This window comes from Sminthopsis crassicaudata, chromosome 3, assembly GCF_048593235.1.
Source record: "Sminthopsis crassicaudata isolate SCR6 chromosome 3, ASM4859323v1, whole genome shotgun sequence".
Lineage (NCBI taxonomy): Eukaryota > Metazoa > Chordata > Mammalia > Dasyuromorphia > Dasyuridae > Sminthopsis > Sminthopsis crassicaudata.
Genome location: NC_133619.1, coordinates 299,237,137 through 299,256,709, shown reverse-complemented (window position 1 = coordinate 299,256,709; position 19,573 = coordinate 299,237,137). Strand labels below are relative to the sequence as shown.

Genomic DNA, 19,573 nt, shown 5'->3' with positions numbered 1-19,573 from the left:
AGGGAACAAAAGGGACCATCTACCTACATAAAAGGAATAAAAGCTCTATATACCTATTAAGGATCAAAGAGTTCAAATGAACTCTGCTCTTGGTAAACTATCACTTGCTAATTCCTTGAAGTCATCTAACATCAGTAGCATGCATTTATCTAAAACAGAATTTTTTAATATAAATTTTTTTAAAACCACAATAATTTTATCCTAATACATGTGGTTTCCTTTGTAATCTTCTGTATTTATTTTACACATTTAAAGACACTTTTCTGAGAAGAGGTCCACATGCTTCACCAAACTGACAAAGGGATACATGCAAGAATTGCTTGAGTCAGCTTGAAAAAAAAGCCAGTTGCTAAACTTTCAATGTGGGCAATTTAAATCTTAGAAATCAGCAGATTTGGTCCTGATGAATTGTTTTGCTGATTGTCTAGACTTAGAGAGTGATGAAGAAAATGTTAATAACGAAGATTAGCAGATTGTTAAACATTTACCAGCATCCACTGAGTCCATGACATACAAAAGTCAAGAATCCATTAAGATCTAAGAAAACAGCTTCAATATTCCGGGAATGAATAATTCCTAAGAATGGAAGCTTATAAAACAATTTGCAGGGCTTTTTTATCACTGGGATTACAGATTAAGCTGAAAGGGCCCCTTTCTTACAGATTAGCTGGTCCAGCCAGTGATGTGCTAGTAAATGTTTAACAAGTAGTTCTCATGAGGAAAAAAATATGGCCACAACACACAATTACCTTTTTCTCCATCACTTTCAGAAGTCTAGACAATAATTAAAACAATAAATCAAACAGCCTCTGCTGATTTACAACATATAAATGCCCACACTGAAAATTTAACAACCAGCTTTTTATAGTCAATTGGAGCCTCTCTCCAAGATCACACATCTAAGAAGGAGCAGAATCAGGATTTGAACACAGGTCCCCTGACTATATACCTAGTTTTTTTCAATGAACTCCTCTGCTTTTCTCATAGCTGGTAAAATCTAAACTTAACTTTCCATATATGGTATAAGACCTTCATTCCAGATATGTGATTTTTTTTCCTGCTAAATCTCCAGCAAGCTAGCCTGTTTTTAAAACAGTACACATTATAATATCTTTATTACCCTTCATTGCCAATAAGAATGTTCAGTAAAAAAATTAGGAAACATAAAATATACTAAGTGTATTGAACATTTCTCACAAGAAGGCACAGAATCCTCAGGCACCACACTTAATAGTACTAAAAGAAATTAAAACAACAGGGAGAAGAAAAAAACCATTTCTTAGTTGTGAAAAAAAAAATTAACATCCTGCATCAAGAAGTAGAGATATGTGAGAATTAATTGACCATGATAAAAGACAATTATTCTTTAGCGATGTTTTCCTAATAGTTATGTTTTGGACTAAAAGACAAGTAGAAAGTAAAGGCTGGGGAGAATATCAAGAAGAGGAATATAACTTTCTTCACAATAAGAAAATTATCATTACAATTTAATCATTTGAAAGTGAACCTTTTATGCCCGAAATTTGCCTAAATGAAATCAGCTATATTTTTAATCAAATGGGAAGGAAATAAGCATTTATATAGTACCTCCTATACACCAAGCATTGCACTAAGAGATTTAATAAATTTATCTCATTTGGTCCTCACAACAACCCTATTCTGGCATTTTGACTTGCCTGACCTAGAGTCTGAAGCTAGGTTTGAAATCCATCTTCCTGACTCAAGACCCACAGTTCTATCCACTGAACCATCTAGTTGACTGGCTGAAAGAAGTCAGAACTGACTGATGTTCAGTTCTGCTGGGTAACATATAAGATTCCAAGCTGAGAAAAACTGCATGTAAGGAAAGGAACTGCTGAGAACGTCATATGTTATCATGAATCTTTATCCCAAAGTCAAGTTAAAGGGCATGAATGTCCCCAAAAATATTGTGTAATGAAGTATTTGGGTGGGTCTCTCTCTCTCTCTCTCTTTTAAAATTTTTGGGTCCCAAGAGTTTCTTAACAGAACTGATAGGAATCACAATATCCCTTAGCTTTTGGGAAGTGCATAGTGGCCAATATACTGGGGATGAACCCTTTCATTAGCTAGACTACTCTTTATGTGGACAGAGAAAGTGGTCATCAAGGGGACTAGAGTTTTTCCATCATGGTAGAACTTGAACTCTCAGAAGTATTCTTTGCGAAGCCATACTACATTGAGGCATTTATGAAAGACTTCAGAGGAAGAACAAAACAGATAATTATAAAACCCCTTTTTCTTTTTTTAAATAATAGCCTTTCCCCTAAATATATGAAAAGATAATTTTCAACATTCACCTTTGCAAAATCCTTGTGTTCCAAATTTTTCTCCTTCCCTTACCCCCATCCCCTCCCTTGACAGCAAGCAATTCACTATAGGTTAAACATGTGCAGTTCTTTATATATACTTCAACTTTATATATACTTTTCTTTTCAAGAAAAAACAGACCAAAAAGGAAAAAAAAAGAAAAAATCAAAAAGCAAGTAAACAAAAAAAATTGAAAATACTATGTTGTGATCCACATTCAGTTCCCAAAGTCCTCTCTTTGAGTGCAGATGACTCTCTTGATCACATTGAAACTGGTCTGAATCACCTCGATGTTGAAAAGAGCCGCATCTGTCAGAATTGATCATCATATAGTATTGTTGTTGCCATGTATAATGATCTCCTGGTCTAGCTAACTCCACTCAGCATCAGTTCCTGTAAGTCTCTCCAAGTTCTCTAAAATCATCCTGCTGGTCATTTCTTACAGTACAATAGTATTCCATAACATTCATATACCATAACTCATTCAGCCATTCTCCAACTGATGGGCATCCACTCAGTTTCCAATTCCTTGTCACTTCTAAGAAAAGGGGCTGCCACAAACATTTTTGCACATGTGAGTCCTTTTCCCTTTTTTATGATCTCTTTGGAATACAGACCTAGTAGATACTCTGCTGGAGCAAAGCATATTATGTACAATTTGATAGTTCCGAATTGAATTGAAGCCCAGATTTTTTCAAGGCAGAAACTAACGAAGCTACAATTACTCAAACAAAATGGTTTTTAAAAGTAAGTAAATAGCAAATAATAGTAAGTAAATAAATATAAATAGAATACCAAATGCAGGCTGTCTTAGTATTTTAGGTAATATACAAAACAGATATGTCCTTAACTACTATTTAAAGGAAAACTATTGTTAATGCTTTCTTTAAAAAAGAAAAAGTCAACTACTCTTGGATTACCTGTTGTATAAAATGTGTGTGCGTATGTATTTAAAGTAAGGCATATAGCTGGAACAATTTCTGATAAAGGCCTCATTTCTAAAATATAGAGTTTAGTCAAAATTATAAGAATACAAGTCATTCCCCAATTGATAAATATCATAGGATATGAATGGGCAACTTTCAGAAGAAGAAATTAAAGCCATCTATAATCATATGAAAAATGCTATAAACCATTATTAATTAGAGAAATGCAAATTAAAATAACTACCTTACACCTATCAGGATTGACTAAAATGAAAGAAAAAAAATGATAAATGTTGAAAGGGATATGGGAAAAGTAGGACACTCATGCATTGTTGGTGGAGTTGTGAACAGATCTAATCAATTTGGAGAGCAATTTGGAACTATGGACAACAAAACACTACATACCCTTTGATTCAGCAATACCATTACTAGATCTGTATCCCAAAGAGATCATTTAAAAAGAGAAATGTGCAAAAATATTTATAACAGTTCTTTTTGTGGTGGCAAGGAATTGGACATTGATGGGGATACCCATCAATTGGGAAATGGCTGATCAAGTTGTGGGGTAGGAATGTACTGGAATACTATTACGCTATAAGAAAAGAGCAAAAAGATGTCAGAAAAATTTGTAAAAATTTACATGAACATATGATGCTTGTCAGGTCTTCAAAAGGAACTGCAACATTTCCTTCTCAGGGTTCTAGAGTAGCTCTAAGGAGGGTATGAAAATATCTGGTGATGGAGCTAAACAAGCTCCAGAAAGGGGTATTTTTTCCTATGAGAAGCTAAGAGAGGTTATGTGTCAGGGTAGGAGTTTGGAAAATTCTTTTTTCCTCAGTTCATAGTTGACATTAGACACTTCCTATTTTATGTGACCCTGGCCCTACCTGCCTCAGTTTCCTCATCTGTAAAATGAGTTGGAGAAGGAAATGGAAAAACACTCCAGTATCTGCCAAGAAAACCCCAAACAGGGACATGAAGAGTTGGACATAAGTGAACAACAATAACAACAATCGTGTTATAGTAATTTAGCTGGGACAGTTGATACAAAATATTCCAATTCATATGCCTACTGTGTGCCAGGAACTTGTTACTAAGTGCTCTTATAAGTATCCCATTTAATCCTCACCAACCTCATTTAATCTTTGCTTGACTGATCCTACAGATAAGTATCACCTGTTTAAAGTAAATTAGTGTAATACTTTGACTCTTTAAGAGTGATTAATCAACTCATCTGACCCTCCTTCCTTTGTATAAATATAGTTCACACCCTTCAGGAACTTCAAATATAAGTACTATATCAATTAAATAATGAACAAAAGTATTTTCTTTCCTAATTTAGTTCACTAGGCTCTGCATTATAAAAAGCTAAGAATTTGGGATAAGATATTGATACTCCTTGTATTAATTAAGTGTAATTAACTACTATAATTAGGTATTATTATTTGTAATTAATGATGATTAACGTTATAATAAAGGAAATTTTTAGAAGATTAGCTGATCTTATTATAAGGAGATTATTTTATAATTTCTCTAGTACTTTTGGTAACTAAATATGGGGTACAAAATACTAAATATGTCCCTAAAAATGTGACAAAATACAAAACAAAGAAATTGGCAATTACCTGTAGCATCAAGGAAGCCTAGTGTTTTTGGCCAACAAGTTTATTTTTTTTTTAATTAAAAAAAAAGATGTACTCATTCATCTGTTATACTCTTGATTCATGACTTGAGTTTTTTTATTTTTAATTTTATTTGCATCTAACTCCACCTCCAAGTTGTCTCTGCAACTTGCAATGACACTGAAAGGCAGCTTCTAATCTAATGGAGAAGACAACCTGTTAATAACGAGGTACAAACCATCTATATTCAGGATAAATTGGAGCTAATCAACAGAGGAAAAGACACTAAAATTAGGGGGTATTTTAAGAAAAGTTTTCTTCATTTTCTCTGGTACCTGAAGAAAGCAAGGGGGGAGAGATGAAAAGAGAGATTTCATGAATGAAATTCAAGAATAAGAAACAGCTCATGAAAAATGTCCAGAGCAGAGAGATGGAGTTTTTTTTTATTTGAAGAACAGATGATTTTATATTTGATCTTAGATGTGTCATGGGCATATGAAACAGAAGGCTATGTTCACACAAGGTGAAGAAGGCTTGTACCAGGTGAAGGCAGGATCACAACTGAATGACCTGAGTATAGGCAGTGGGATATTCAGAATCCTGAATATTTGTCTGAATATTATACAAGTGGCATTATTAAGAAACCTGAATATTTGACTTTGAAAAGCAAGTATTGTATTCTGAAATTTTTATATTTTTCTTAATTTTGAGTATCCTTCCCTATTTCTATCATATGGTTAGCTGAAATAAAAAAGGTAAAGATAAAGAAGGAAGGAAAAGGTGATGCTCAGGAGGGTGAAGCAGGTAATTAGAAGGGCTGGGGCTGGAGAAAGGCTAGCACAGCCAGTGACTTCTTACACCCTGTTTTCCTCAGCCTTTGAAGCTCCACCCACTCACGATATTCACTGCCAGGCACCAGAGACAGATGGAACCAGTCCCAAGTACTTCTGCTGTTCCATCCCTAGTCCACAGCCACCCCATTATCTTCTCTTCACAATATCCAAATGCTGCAGGCATTAAAAGGTAAGGAAAATGAAGAAAGGTTTGGGAGAGGTGACCTATTGCAAGATATTATCACACCCCACATCCCATAAAGTAATTTCTGCCTAACCTTCCTTTGTATTCAAAGCAGAGACTGATGTTGCCACTTGAGTTTACAAATACATCCAAGAAAATTGCCTGTCTGAATGATTAGGGAGATAATTTTTATTTCTTAAAATACTGAACTTGACAACCACCAACAATATGAATTTTTCCATATGCAAAGAACTGGGAAAATAAAATCCAGCTATATAAGAAATCACCAATTTCCACTATATCTAGTTTGTTTCCCTTTTTAAAAAGTTAAATACAACAATTTTAAAGTTGTCCTTCTTTTCTGATTCTCCCAATCTGTTGTTCTCTTTTGTGCATTGTTGCATTGATGCTTTTTTCTTTCTTATTCTCTTTTCTATCATCACTATCATCATTTCTCCTTTCTCTCCAATTCCCGTCTTCTTACTTAAATTTTAAAATTCTCCCTTGTGAGCATAATCAAGTAAAACAAATTTATACATTGTCCATGCCCAAAAATATATTTCAATTGCAAATTGAATCAATATGTAAATTTATTCTTGCTATTCACTGGAAACTGAATGAATATGAATACACATCAAACATATATATATACATATATATATATTTAAAGTATATATAAAAATAAGTATTGAAGCTGAAGCTTAAATATGATAGCCATATAATGATAAAACAAGACTCATTGGAAGAGACCCTGATATTGGAAAAGATGAAGATATAAGTAAAAGAGAATGGCAGAGGATAAGATGGATAGTGTCATGGAAACAATAAACATGAACAGACTTTAAGAAATAGTGGGGATCAGAAGGGTGGGTCTTGTCCATGGGATCTATCCAATGACTGAATAACGACAAGAATCTCCCTTCTTTTCCATCACTTGTCTGTCACAAAGTGTATATTCATCATTTGTCCTCTTGATTATGACTGAAAACTCTATTAATTACAGTTCTTCAGACTTTCAAAGGTATTTTTCTTTACAATATTATAGTTACTGAATGAATTATTCTCCTGGTTCTGCTCACTTAACTCTGCATCAGTTCAAACAACCTTTCTATCTTTCTCTGAATCTATTCCTCTATAATTTCTTTTGGTGCAATATTATTCCATTATATTTACAAATCATAATTTCTTCAACTATTTCCCCCAGGGATATGAACCTCCTATCTTAGATTCCATTTTGGGGGGGTATAACAAAATGAGCTGTTATACATATATATATATGTATATCAGTCCTTTTAGGAAGAGAATTCCTAAACTAGAGGTAAAAGATATGATAATAAAAGATAAAAAACAACTTTGATTACATAGAAAAAATTTGGCAAGAACAGAATCAATGCTTAAATACCATGGCCATCATAGCAGAACAACCCTTATGGAGAAAGGGCCCTTTCATCTCCCAACACCAACACCAAATGTTGACCAATTGTCACCATGTCACCATCAAACAAGTTAAAATTAAGAGCTGTCAGCCTGGGACTACTACTTCTGCTTGTAGCCTGCCCCCAGGAAGCAACCTTTGTGGGCCAGACCACTGCCTTTACAGGTCTCCTATTCTCCACAGTTCCTAAAGACCCAGAGAAGCAAGTTATTCACATTAAAGTCCTTACACCACTGGATAGCTCAACATCAGACACTCCACAGAAATGACATTCAAGAAGATAAATTACTGCTGGACCTTTCACCAGATTTAAAGCTGAAACTTCCCCTTTATATGTTGTCTTCCCCTGCTGGAATTGAGCTTTTTGACAGCAGAGATTGAAATTTCTTTTCTATTTGTGTCCCCAGTGATTTTCACAGTATTTTACTGAGCATATGTCCCAATTATTAAAAGACAAGTTCCCATATATAATAAAGTATTCACAGCAGGTCTCTTAATGAAGCTATGGGATATGGGCCAAATGTCACTTAACAATGTTAGTGATCTGGGCGACTCTTTGAAGACTTGTAAGCACAGGTAGGTTGCCATTGTGTGTACGGGTAGAAGAAGCTTCCACATAAGAAATTCTCTATCCTGAAGACATCACAGGACTTAATTCTTTAAGAAAACAAAAACAAACAGACCAACCAACCCAGAAGCAAAGTGAGTGTACACTGACCAGGAATGGTTAAACAAATTTCGGTCTATAAATGTACTGAAATATTGTGATGCTTTAAGAAATAATGGTACTTGAGAAAGCTCCTAGAAATTGATATTCAGAAAAAAAAGAGAATTAAGAGAACACACACATCATGTCTAAAATAATGTAAATAAACTCACTAAAAGACATCCGAACCCAGCTAATGCAGTAAACAGTCTTGCACTAGAGGACTGGGTATAAAATATTCTCTCCAGTAGAAACGGGGTGGATTACAAATGCTGAATAAGGTACATGGCCAGATAAGGATAGTGTAACTGCTTTGCTTAATTAAATGTGTTTTATAGTGATAGAAATATAAAACAAAATCATTAGTAGGCTTTTTTTTTAAACAAACAAACAAAAAAAAAAGTGGCACCAGATGGGTGTGAAAAATAGGACCAGAGTACAATCCATGCAAAGCTGGATAATCATGTGGTATTTTCTGTACCATAAATGTATGGCTGCTAAATGAGCTTTGTTAGGTTTGGCTTATTTTTATTGTTCAGTCATATCTGATTCCTCCTATTGCCATTTAAGGTTTTCTTGGAAAAGGTACTGGTATAGTTTGCCGTTTTCTTCTCCAGCTCATTTTATAGGAAAGGAAACTGAGGCAAATGGTTAAGTGACTTGCCTAGGATCACACAGCTAGTAAGTATCTGAGATTAGATTTGAATTCAGACAGATGAATCTTCCTGACTTTAGGTTCAGCAATCTATCTATTGTGCCACCTAGTTGCCCACTAGAGAGGGATAAAAAATATTAAAACCTGAGATTAGAAAGCTGGGGTTTTAGTAATTTTTGACACTGGAATTGCTTTGCTGGGATGTCTTTAAAGAATTCACAACTTTGTGTTTTTATTCCTTTATTTGTAAAATGGAAACAATTACCTACTCCAGATTAACATTCATCTTTCAATATTTTTTTTTTTGAGGAAGCTAGGTGAAAAAGTCTTGGGTTCTTGGGTTGAATTTCCAGTCATAATTTCTTCAGACTCATTTTCCCTCTCATTCTCTTTTCTGCTTTCATTTATTCATTAAATAAATATTTATTAAGTGCCTACTGTATGCCAGGCAGTGTCTTAAACACTAAGGATATAAAAGGAGATATAGTCCTTGCCCTTAAATTTACAATTTAATGTTCCGTGACTCAGTGATAGTTGCAATTCTATCCTCTAGGATGGGGTAGAAAAAATTTTTTTTCCACTCGTGACCCCTTTTTCTTTGAGAAATTTTTTACATGACCCTGAGTAGATAGGTATTATAAAACAGGTATACAAATCAAACACTTACTGATAATAAATCATAATTTCATAACCCCCCATTTGGGGTTGCAAATGAATTTAATAATCTAGACTCTAGAATAGTATCATTTTGCCAATGATTTCACACTTGGTTTCTCTTCGAAAGGAGATCAAATATTTGATGGCTGAGGCAGATTTGGGTCCTTTTGTTCTTCTCATTGTAGCAATGAGGTATAACTAAGCTGCACTTTTATAATATGAAGTGTTGTGATATAAGGCATTAATGGCCAAAAAATGACTTTGGAAGTTAATAATTTCATATAACTATATAGCATTTTACAGTTGGCTTACAAAGTAATTTTACATTCATTATCTATTATCTCAACTGATTCTAATAACTACCTTATGAGTTATATAGGCCAAAGTGTTATGATTATTTTACCCATATAGAAACCAAGGCAGATCATTCAAGTGATTCACTTCACACAGAGAGAAACAAGCAGCTTAAAAAAAAAGGTAGAGCTAAGACTTTCATTCAAATCCAAATTTCTTGACGCTAGTACCAAAGCTTTTCCCCCACCTCTCTCTCCCACGTTGTTTCTACAAAACTGGACTCCAGTTTTGTAGGAACAAATTTTCTTTTTGCTAGAGGTCTCAATCTTGAAGATGGATGGTGCTATCTTTCCAGTCTTTATTAGTCATTGCTTGGGGCCAAATAGCCATCACAGTATCCAATTTTCTCTTTCCTCTTCATATTGTATTCAAGGTTATAATTTGTTTTCTGCCTTAAATTTTTTCCTGTTATATTCAGAAACACTATTTTAAAGACTAGTGAATATAAATGAACATAAGTTGTGATATAAGGAGAAAAAAAAAAGAACCATGTAGCAATATATCATAATAAGGTAAACACATAATTTCTGGCTTCAGTTATACAAAATGCTAGAGAATCATTGGGATGCCTTAGTTTGTCCCTAGAGTATACACAATCTGAATTTGTGATTGCCTTATTAATAATAATAGCATTTAAGTTGTTTTATGCTTTTTTTTTTAACTTTAAGGTTTGGGAAGAGCTTTACAAATATCTTGTTAGGTCCTCAAACCAATAGTAGAGGATAGGTGCTCTCATCATCATTTTACAAATGGGGAAATGAGGCAGCAGTTAAATGACTTGTCCAAAGTTACATGGCTATTAGGTCTGAGATGGGGCGTGAATTGTAGACTTCCTGACTTCAGGTCTGGCACTTTAGCTACTGCACTACCCAGCTGCCCACTAATTCAGCATGCAAGAATTTTGGTGGACAAAAGCAAATGCCTTCTGACCTCATGCTGATATATACCTCTGGATTTCATCCTTTAGCTTTTCTTGGAGAAAGGTCTCTATTTAACTGTTTAATTGATTCTCAAAAATAATACAAGATAGAAGAATGAAGATAGCAAATCATATCTTAATGATTCAGGTGAGAGAGAAATTATTAATTTTTTCTGGTGGTTTTCATCAAATTATATGAATGAAAAAGGAATTATTATGTATTTATTATGTAACAGGAATTGTACTGGCAATACAAATCCAAAAAGTAAATGAGCCCCTGATTCTAAGAAGTTTGTTCCAAAAGAGCATAAAGGGAAGCAGTAGGTAGGGAGGAGTGTTTTGATCAGCCAAATCACAGGAATGGTGATTTGATTGACTTGTCCTTTCCAAGAACATTAAGTGAAAAGGAGATTGGTGGGTCGGGAGGAGAGGGGAAGAAAAAGGCAGGGCATAAAGAACTACTGCAGAATGGACCTACTCCAAAGGATGGGTGAGAAATGAAAAAGATAAAAACGGCTTTGTCCAAAGAATAAATGTGATAGAAACAGGGACACCAAATTTAATGAATAAAAATCTTGTTCCTCTTCTCCTTAGTTCAAAAATATCCACAACCTCATTTTTCATGTAGAAATGCCCAGAACACTTCCATTCAGCAATCATAATGTTTGGCAGAAAATAAGGGGAAAATAGGACAATTCTCTAGAGCTGACAAGCAAAACCACCACTTTAAGCTTCATTAGTCAGCCAGTCAATTATTTTTTTAAGTGCCAACTAGGTGCCCACTTGTTTTCCAGTTGTAGCCAACTCTTCGTGATTCCATTTGGGATTTTCTTAAGCAAAGATACTAGAGTAGTTGGTCATTTGCTTTTCCATATCATTTTACAGATGAGGAAATTGAAGAAAACAAGGTTAAGTGACTTGCCCATCTAGTTTGTGACTGAAATAAAATTACAATACCTGTGGGATCTTGAGAAAATCAAACTCTTTTTAATACTGTTTCCATTGTAAAACAAAACAAACAATAAAGGACTTTAGAGCTTTATATGTTTATTGACTGACTGCCAGGAGATCTCTACTCATCATTAAATACTGACAATACAAAGAAAAAGATCCAAAATTTAAAGACAAATTTATGGCTATAAAGAGAAAATTCTGTAGATTTGTGTTGGTGGTGGTGGTAATGGTGTTGGTTTGAATAGTCTTTCCTTGTTTCCCTCAAATTTCCTCAAATACTAATGACTTAATATTTAATTACTTTGATCAAAATAGTTATTCTTATTCACTTTATATTTATACTATATAGTGAAGCACTAGGTGGGGAGAGCAGTTCAGAATGTGGAAAACTCACAAAGGCAGTCTCCTAGTTAAAAGGTACATTTTATTTAGTGAAAGGCGAATGGGCTGCCCAAAGTGGGTCAAGCTCCCAAGTGTGAGTGAGGTGACATTATTTATGAATTGAAAACTGGGAGGGAAAAGGGAAGTGAGGGTGGGGTTTAGGGAGTTAGGAGGATCCTAGTCTAGAACGGAACTTGCATGTGTATTATGTCTGTGTCAGCAAGTACATAATGGAAATGCAGGAACAAGACATACTAATATGGGTATCTCTTTTATGAAGGTGGGCAGTTGAAATGGGGACTAACAATGACTCCTTTTCTTGAGCTAAAAAGTGTTGGAGTTCAAGTGCAAGATAGCCACTCAGAGTTTTGGATGACAAACCAGACATCCTTGAAGGATAGCTTAATGGAAATAAAGATATCAGGCTCAACTCCCTTTCCTTCACACATATTCTCCAAGGTTGTGACACATCAATTCCAATAGCTAAGGGTATCACATCATTCCCAAGGCCCAAGGGCCTAGGGTTTTTTGAAAAGTATTGGAGTCTCGACCCTAATTTATAGGAAACCAAACCATTCTCCAATTGATAAATGGTCAAGGGATATGAACAGATAATTCTCAGATGATGAAATTGAAACTATTTCCACTCATATGAAAGAGTGTTCCAAATCACTACTGATCAGAGAAATGCAAATTAAGACCACTCTGAGATACCACTACACACCTGTCAGATTGGCTAAGATGACAGGAACAAGTGATGATGAATGTTGGAGGGGATGTGGGAAAACTGGGACAATGAGACATTGTTGGTGGAGTTGTGAAAGAATCCAGCCATTCTGGAGAGCATTCTGGAATTATGCCCAAAAAGTTATCAAACTGTGCATACCCTTTGACCCAGCATTGCTGTTATTGGGATTATATCCCAAAGAAATACTAAAGAGCGGAAAGGGACCTGTATGTGCCAAAATGTTTGTGGCAGCTCTTTTTGTTGTAGCTAGAAACTGGAAGTTGAATGGATGTCCATTAATTGGAGAATGGTTGGGTAAATTATGGTATATGAAGGTTATGGAATATTATTGCTCTGTAAGAAATGACCAGCAGGAGGAATACAGAGAGGCTTGGAGAGACTTACATCAACTGTTGCTGAGTGAAATGAGCAGAACCAGAAGATCACTGTACACTTCAACAACAATACTGTATGAGGATGTATTCTGATGGAAGTGGAAATCTTCAACATAAAGAAGAGCCAACTCACTTCCAGTTGATCAATGATGGACAGAAACAACTACACCCAGAGAAGGAACACTGGGAAGCGAATGTAAATTGTTAGCACTACTGTCTATCTACCCAGGTTACTTATACCTTCGGAAGCTAATAATTAATGTGCAACAAGAAAATGGTATTTACACCCATATATTGTATCTAGGTTATATTGTAACACATGTAAAATGTATGGGATTACCTGTCATGGGGGGAGGGAGTGGAGGGAGGAAGGGGATAATTTGGAAAAATGAATAAAAAATAAATAAATTAAATTAAATTAAAAAAAAAAAAAAGAAAAGTATTGGAGTCTCTACTATTATTGGAGTTTCTACTACATCATTTCCAAAGGCTGCATCACATCACCATGTGCTTTTATGTGCATCTGTCATTTTGTTACACAAGCTTAGAATGTAAGCTCAATGGAAATAGGGATCATTTGCTACTTTGTCCTTGTATCTCCAAGACAAGTACAATTCCTGACACAGAGCAGGCTCTCAATTATTAACACTGATATATGCATTTGTTTAGCTAAATCTATGTAAAGCATGATAGCACTTGGTTATACCCTTTCCAAATAGATTACCTAATTTCAGTGCAAAAATTAGAAAAATCACCTCCAATCAACAAATATGATAAACCTGTTTCAAGAGTTTCAAGTGTCTAATGACTCAAATTGGTCAATCCTTTAACCCAACACAAAATTGGATAAATGAAACCTACAGACATTTGTAAGATAAGCTTGAGAAAGAATTCACTTATTTTATTAAATTAAATCTCAGCATATTAAGAGAAATTAAAATAGGAACAAAAATAAAACCCAACCAGAAATGCCTTATATTATATATTCTATATATATAATTTTTATTCTAATTGTTTCATATTTTTGTCTGTTTTATTCTAATTGTTTCATATATACTTGTATATACTATACTATATTGTTTATATAGAGTATTATGTGAAACAATTAGAATATATTATATATGAACATGTGTATGCACATATATATATGCATGTATGGATGGAATGTATATATGTATATACATACATTTTGTGCATATATATAAATGAACACATACTTAATTAGCTACATGGACCTGAGTAAGTTGCTTGACTGTTGTAAAGTTTAGTTTCCTCATCTGTGAAATGGGGACAAAAACAGCACTTGCCTCCCAGGATTACTGTGATTATAATAGGATATTTGCAAAGGCCAGGATAAATGCTATTATCTTGTCTGCCCATTTAGATCTTTGTGGGAAACTATTATATCTTACACAATTCTTTATCAATTTCCACAGTTCAGTAGGAAGAGTTCAAGAAATACTTAATAAATGACTTGGAAAGAATAGCACCCCAGGATCACAAGTTTTAGGACTTTAAAGGAAGGAAACAGGCATTCATTACAAATATTATCTCCTTTGTCACAATAAACCTGGAAGTAAGGTGCTATTATTATCCCCATTTTACCCATGAGGAAACTGAAGCAGGCCTAGGTTAAGTGACTTGGCAGCTAAAGTTAAGTGTCTGAGACTAAAGCCAGGGAAGGGAGGACTCTTTGCTATACCACTACCTGCCTTAAAGATTCACCTCATCCAAGACTTCATTCTAGACCCTGCCTAGCTAAGATCATTTGACCAACTTTCCATCACCTTAAGGACCAACTGAAACAAAACCTCAAATGTCACTGATTTAGAACTGGAAGCAGCAATGGGGAAAAAAAAATCACTATAAGTCCCCTTATTTAATAGATGAGGACACTGAAGTCCAGACAGAAGGTATTTGCTCAAGGTCACATCAAGGGTCACATCATTTATTAAGCATTTACTACATGCAGAGCACTGAATCAGGAGAGTCCGGGTCTACTGAATTCAAATCTAGTGCTTTTCCCCAAAAAGTTCTGCACCAATTAGATTTCTCTTCCACAAAGGTGAATGTTTTTAAAGTACAAAACCAACAACAACAAAAAATTATTACACTTGCTACTAGACTACTTGACACTCTAAGCTGAAGTTTCCAATATTATTTCTTGCTTTTCCTACAAACACCGACGTACACTCAGTTCCTGGAATTTAGATTTCTAGTCATCCTTATGAAAATTCATGACATGTCTTCTTCCCAGCTTCACACTTCAAAAGAAAGAAAAGAGCTTTGAGCTAATCCTTGTTACCACAAAAAATTAAAATATTTGGCAATAAAATTGACAGTTATACAATTATGGTGAAAGATTAAGATATTCTGCCTCTGACAGGTTATGTTAACAAAACAATCCTGGGAAACTCCAGCTTAGTTCTCTCAGGAAAAATTTGGAGGCTTAAAACTAAATGTCAGTGGAAAAAGCTATGCAGGTTACTTCTTTGGTCTCAGTTTCCTCATCCGCAAAGTAGGTATAATAATAATACCTACCCTCCTGGGATGGTTCAAATATTTGTAAAATACCTGGGCTTAGAAGGCACTTAAAGATAGGATGGAAATATTCATGAAGACTTTTTAATATATTTTATAAGACTGTAATTATTTTTAAATTCTATATTTGAAAAATACAGAATTTTCAAAATCACAAGAAAATGAGATGGATCATAGGTTAGGAATCATTTAATGATCTTATTTCAGTGAGGAAAATAAGGTCTCAGAAATGCATGCTTGTTCCCAAATAGAGCCATACATTCGATTAATGAATATCCCTCTAGATTGCTTTCCTTCCTGCTTCTATGGTAGAAGCAATACAAAAATGCATAACTACTTAAATAAATGGTTTTTGTAAAATTATTGTAGGGGAAAAAAAACCCACCTAAAACAGTATGAAACGATTCCCTACCGCTTATATCCTCCAAGACTACGAGAATCCACTTCAAAGAGTTACTGAGGCCAAAATTTTTATCCGAAATTCAGCATATTTTCAATTCGATTCCCTTTTCTTTCCAGCGGGAGTGTGAAGTTTGGAACAAGTTTCTAGCAACTGCTCTGGGGCTGGTAACTTATTTGGTACAGCTGCCGCATAGAATTAGGGCAGGTCTAAACACCTGAATGTTGCCTCATGGCGAATAGCTTTGGTCTAATAAAACCCGAGTCTATTTAAAAGCAAACAGAAGAACTTTGTAAAGGCATACGTGCTGATGAGTAACTGAATCCACAGCACGCCTCTCGCCTGCTCAAGTCTAAGCACATTTACTCATAGTCGGCTCTCTGCTCCACAGCAGTTGGTTTGTAACAAAATTACGCTTTGCCACCCCAGGGAACTGAGAATAATTAAACCAGAACAGCTTCTACCTGTAGTTAGTCCTGATTTTCACACATCCAGGCATTTATAAACTGGAAAATCAAGCAGCCCACCATTCCGGCATACTATGTTTTTAAATGTGTATACGTGGTTATAAACCTACATCTGTGGCCTAGGTTTACATGCATGACATCCTCAAGCTTGCTTTGGATTCTCTGTGGGAGCAAAATTGACTTCCAACTAGAGAGGGAGGTTCGATTTCTCACCATTATTGTAAGCAACACAAACCCTTCTCAATCGCGCGCGCTCTCCCTTCCCTCCCTCTCCCCCCCATTCCAATGCTCTCTCTCCTAGCTCTGCTTCCCTTCTGCAGTCCCGCTGCACTTTGGGAGGTGCGGACACCTTTTCAATTACGAAGCGCTTATCTGCGCTCTAGGTAAACCGCAGCCCACTCTCCACCCCAAACACACACATAGTGTGGGTTACACCCTACCCTACCTTACCCCGGGATTTTATGCCGCGCGCGCGCGCACACACACACATGTACACACACGTATACACATAGGCACATACTTCGGCTTTTGGAGCTAGGTCTGCAATAGGGGGAGGTCTGGGCGGCTGCCCCTTCCACCTGGTCATCACTAGGACTAGGAGGAGCGGTGGCGAGGGGTCAGTGGTTCGTGATTGGCAAAGAAGGGGAAAGGGTGAGTGGAAAGGTGTTTAAAAGACCATCTGTCGGAGAGAAGTGGAAATCAGGCGCAAATCTTAAATTCCCTCCGTCCCTCTGTTCACGCGCACGATTTGGTACCCGGCCGAGTGAAAAAGGAAAGGGCATCCCAAGTCTCCTTGGTAGATGTCCTAGGCTCTCTCCTTCACCCTAGCGCACCAGCCCGTGAACCCCCGCAGAACTGAGCATTAACACCCTTCACTTACACTGTATGTGGAGAGCTGGGGATGAGGGAGGAAGCATGGCCTTTCCCACTGTGTGAGAGAGTGTGTGTGTGTGTGTGTGTGTGTGTGTGTGTGTGTGTGTGCGCGCGCGCGCGCGCGTGTGCACACACCTCCGGGCCCAAGCACCGAGCACAGATAGAAAACGGAGGGGCCCCCTCCCCCGCTCGCCCCCGCTTCCTTTCCTCTTTCTTCTCTTTCACTTCCCCAGAAGCAATGTCGGTGGGCAGCAGGTCATTGCCCGTTCTCCCCGCCCCCGCCCCTGTTCTGCACGAAGATGGTGCGGGCCGGCAGGTGGCCAGCGCCGGCAGATGGTCAGCCGCGGGTACCCCGGCGAGAGAGCGCGAGCGCACTCGGGGCACCAACACCTTTCTCCTACCGAGGAAGGAACAAGGACGTGCCATAACCCAAGAGGGCGCGCAAAAGACGGGAAGGGCAGCGATCCTCCCCGGCAATTCCTCGGATTGCCTTAGCCCCTGCAGACCACCTGCCCCCACCCCTACCTCCCCAGGCCGATTGGGAGAGAGCGCGCACACGCCCACGCACACACATGCACACATACAAACACACGCACACACACACCATCTCCTTCCTGCTGTGCCCGCTGCCCGCGGGGCAAAATGTGCGCGGCGAAGCCAGAAGGGAAACTGCAGGTCCCGGGGCAGAGCCGCCGAAGTCCGGGCCGCGCGTCCTTTACCTGCTGCCCGATGGTGTGACGGAGAGGCCCGCGCCACTCCGGACTCGGCCATCTTCCAGAAGGAATTAGCGATTCGCAATCACTCCCTGCCACTCGGAGCTGCGGCGGCGGCTTCGCGGTCGCCTCCGTCTTTGCAGCCCTAGCCGTCTCGGCTGCTCCGGCTCCGCTGGGCCCTGCGGGGCCACCGCACAGGCGCATTCACCAGCAACCTCGGCACCTGATCCACATTCATACACCACGCAAATACACAAGGCAAACACATTGTAAACATACCACGGCGGGGGGCGGGGGTGATGGAGGGAAGGTGGCGTCCCCTGGGGAAACAATACGCAAACCGATGCCACCAGATACATCAGGGAAAACGGTGACGGGACAATCTGGGGCGGGCGTGACTGCCGCCGTGCAGGCGGAAAGGGGGCATGAATCCGGATAGCGGGCGGTTTAAGAGGTGGGGGGAAGCGGGCATCCTTTAGGGACCATGGTGTGTGGAGAAAAAGTGTTGCATTTAGAGTGAAAAGACCCAGCTTTGAACCCCAGTTCTGGAGAGATACTTTCCCTTTCTGGATCCTAAACTAAAAACGAGTGCTTTAGATTTGATCATTTTCCTTCCCTTTAGTTTCCTCCCCCCCTAAGTTTTGTTGTTGTTGGGTTTTGTTTTTGTTTTTCCTTTTTACTGAGCTGTCTCCCTCTGGCCCCATGAATCAGCCTTGTTGCAAGCCACGCATGTAGTAAGAGGATCTGGGCCAGGAGCACCTCCTGGAAAATAGCAAAGGCGCTTCTGAGCGTGCCAGAGGCGGCGGGAATCCCACATACTTCTTACTCTCTGCAGAAAGCCCGAGGGAAGGGAGAGACCTCGCGCCAAAATTTCTCTCTTCTCTCGGGCCCTTCCATATCCCCCCTGAGACAAAGTAACCAGGACTGTGAAAATGGGAAGCTGCGGTGAGCAGGTTTGCAAGCAGTTATATAGCAGGGTGAGTGAAAAGATCATTGAGTTTGGAATCAGTAGAATTTCTGTTTTGCTATTTATTTCCTACCTGTCATTTAACCTTTCTGGATCTGTTTCCTCTGGTGTAAAATGATGCTCTTGAACAGTAATCTTTCAGCTGTAAATCCTATGATCCCAATGAATTTGCTTTTCCCACTGACATTTCATTCAAAGCAAGCTCCTTTCCCTCTGGTATGTTTCCAGTGAAAACCTTGGGGCAAACCAGTAAATGAGAAGTTCTTATTCCCACCCCCAGATGTACAAGATTAAAAAGGCACATAGAACATCCACTCAGACGCCACCATCTAGATTCTTTGCTATAAACTTGGAAACAACATTTTGAGTTCCAAAAATATCTGAAGAGTGAATTCCTGGCATACCTAGAAAGATATGGAGGAGGAGGAACTAGGGGTGTGGTGAAAAAAGCCAGAAAGAGGGATTAAGAAAGACACGGATCCAGGTACTTTTAAAAGTGGACAAGTTAGAGCAAGAGTCATGAATTTAATCCAAAG

General features: G+C 37.8%; 1 protein-coding gene and 1 long non-coding RNA gene across 11 annotated transcripts in view; one reads left to right on the top strand and one right to left on the bottom strand.

The window, feature by feature from the left end:
* Positions 1-11,681, top strand: part of LOC141561426 (uncharacterized) — an 80,681-nt gene extending 69,000 nt beyond the window's left edge. For 2 of the 3 annotated variants that reach the window (XR_012488049.1, XR_012488047.1), the window contains 2 exons: positions 5,751-5,899; positions 7,512-7,599. This is a non-coding gene — a long non-coding RNA (uncharacterized LOC141561426). Of the gene's footprint in view, positions 1-5,750; positions 5,900-7,511; positions 7,600-11,504 lie in introns of those variants that run through there. The other variant, XR_012488050.1, reaches the window with a different exon arrangement.
* MAP7D2 (MAP7 domain containing 2) overlaps positions 1-19,263 on the bottom strand; it is a 172,358-nt gene extending 153,095 nt beyond the window's left edge. For 2 of the 8 annotated variants that reach the window (XM_074300960.1, XM_074300966.1), the window contains exon 1: positions 18,077-18,342. In XM_074300960.1, the coding sequence (XP_074157061.1) occupies positions 18,077-18,128 (52 nt within the window). In that variant the 5' untranslated portion in view covers positions 18,129-18,342. Of the gene's footprint in view, positions 1-16,002; positions 16,314-17,364; positions 17,428-18,076; positions 18,343-19,110 lie in introns of those variants that run through there. The other 6 variants (XM_074300961.1, XM_074300958.1, XM_074300965.1 and 3 more) reach the window with 6 other exon arrangements.
* Positions 19,264-19,573: the final 310 nt, after the last annotated feature.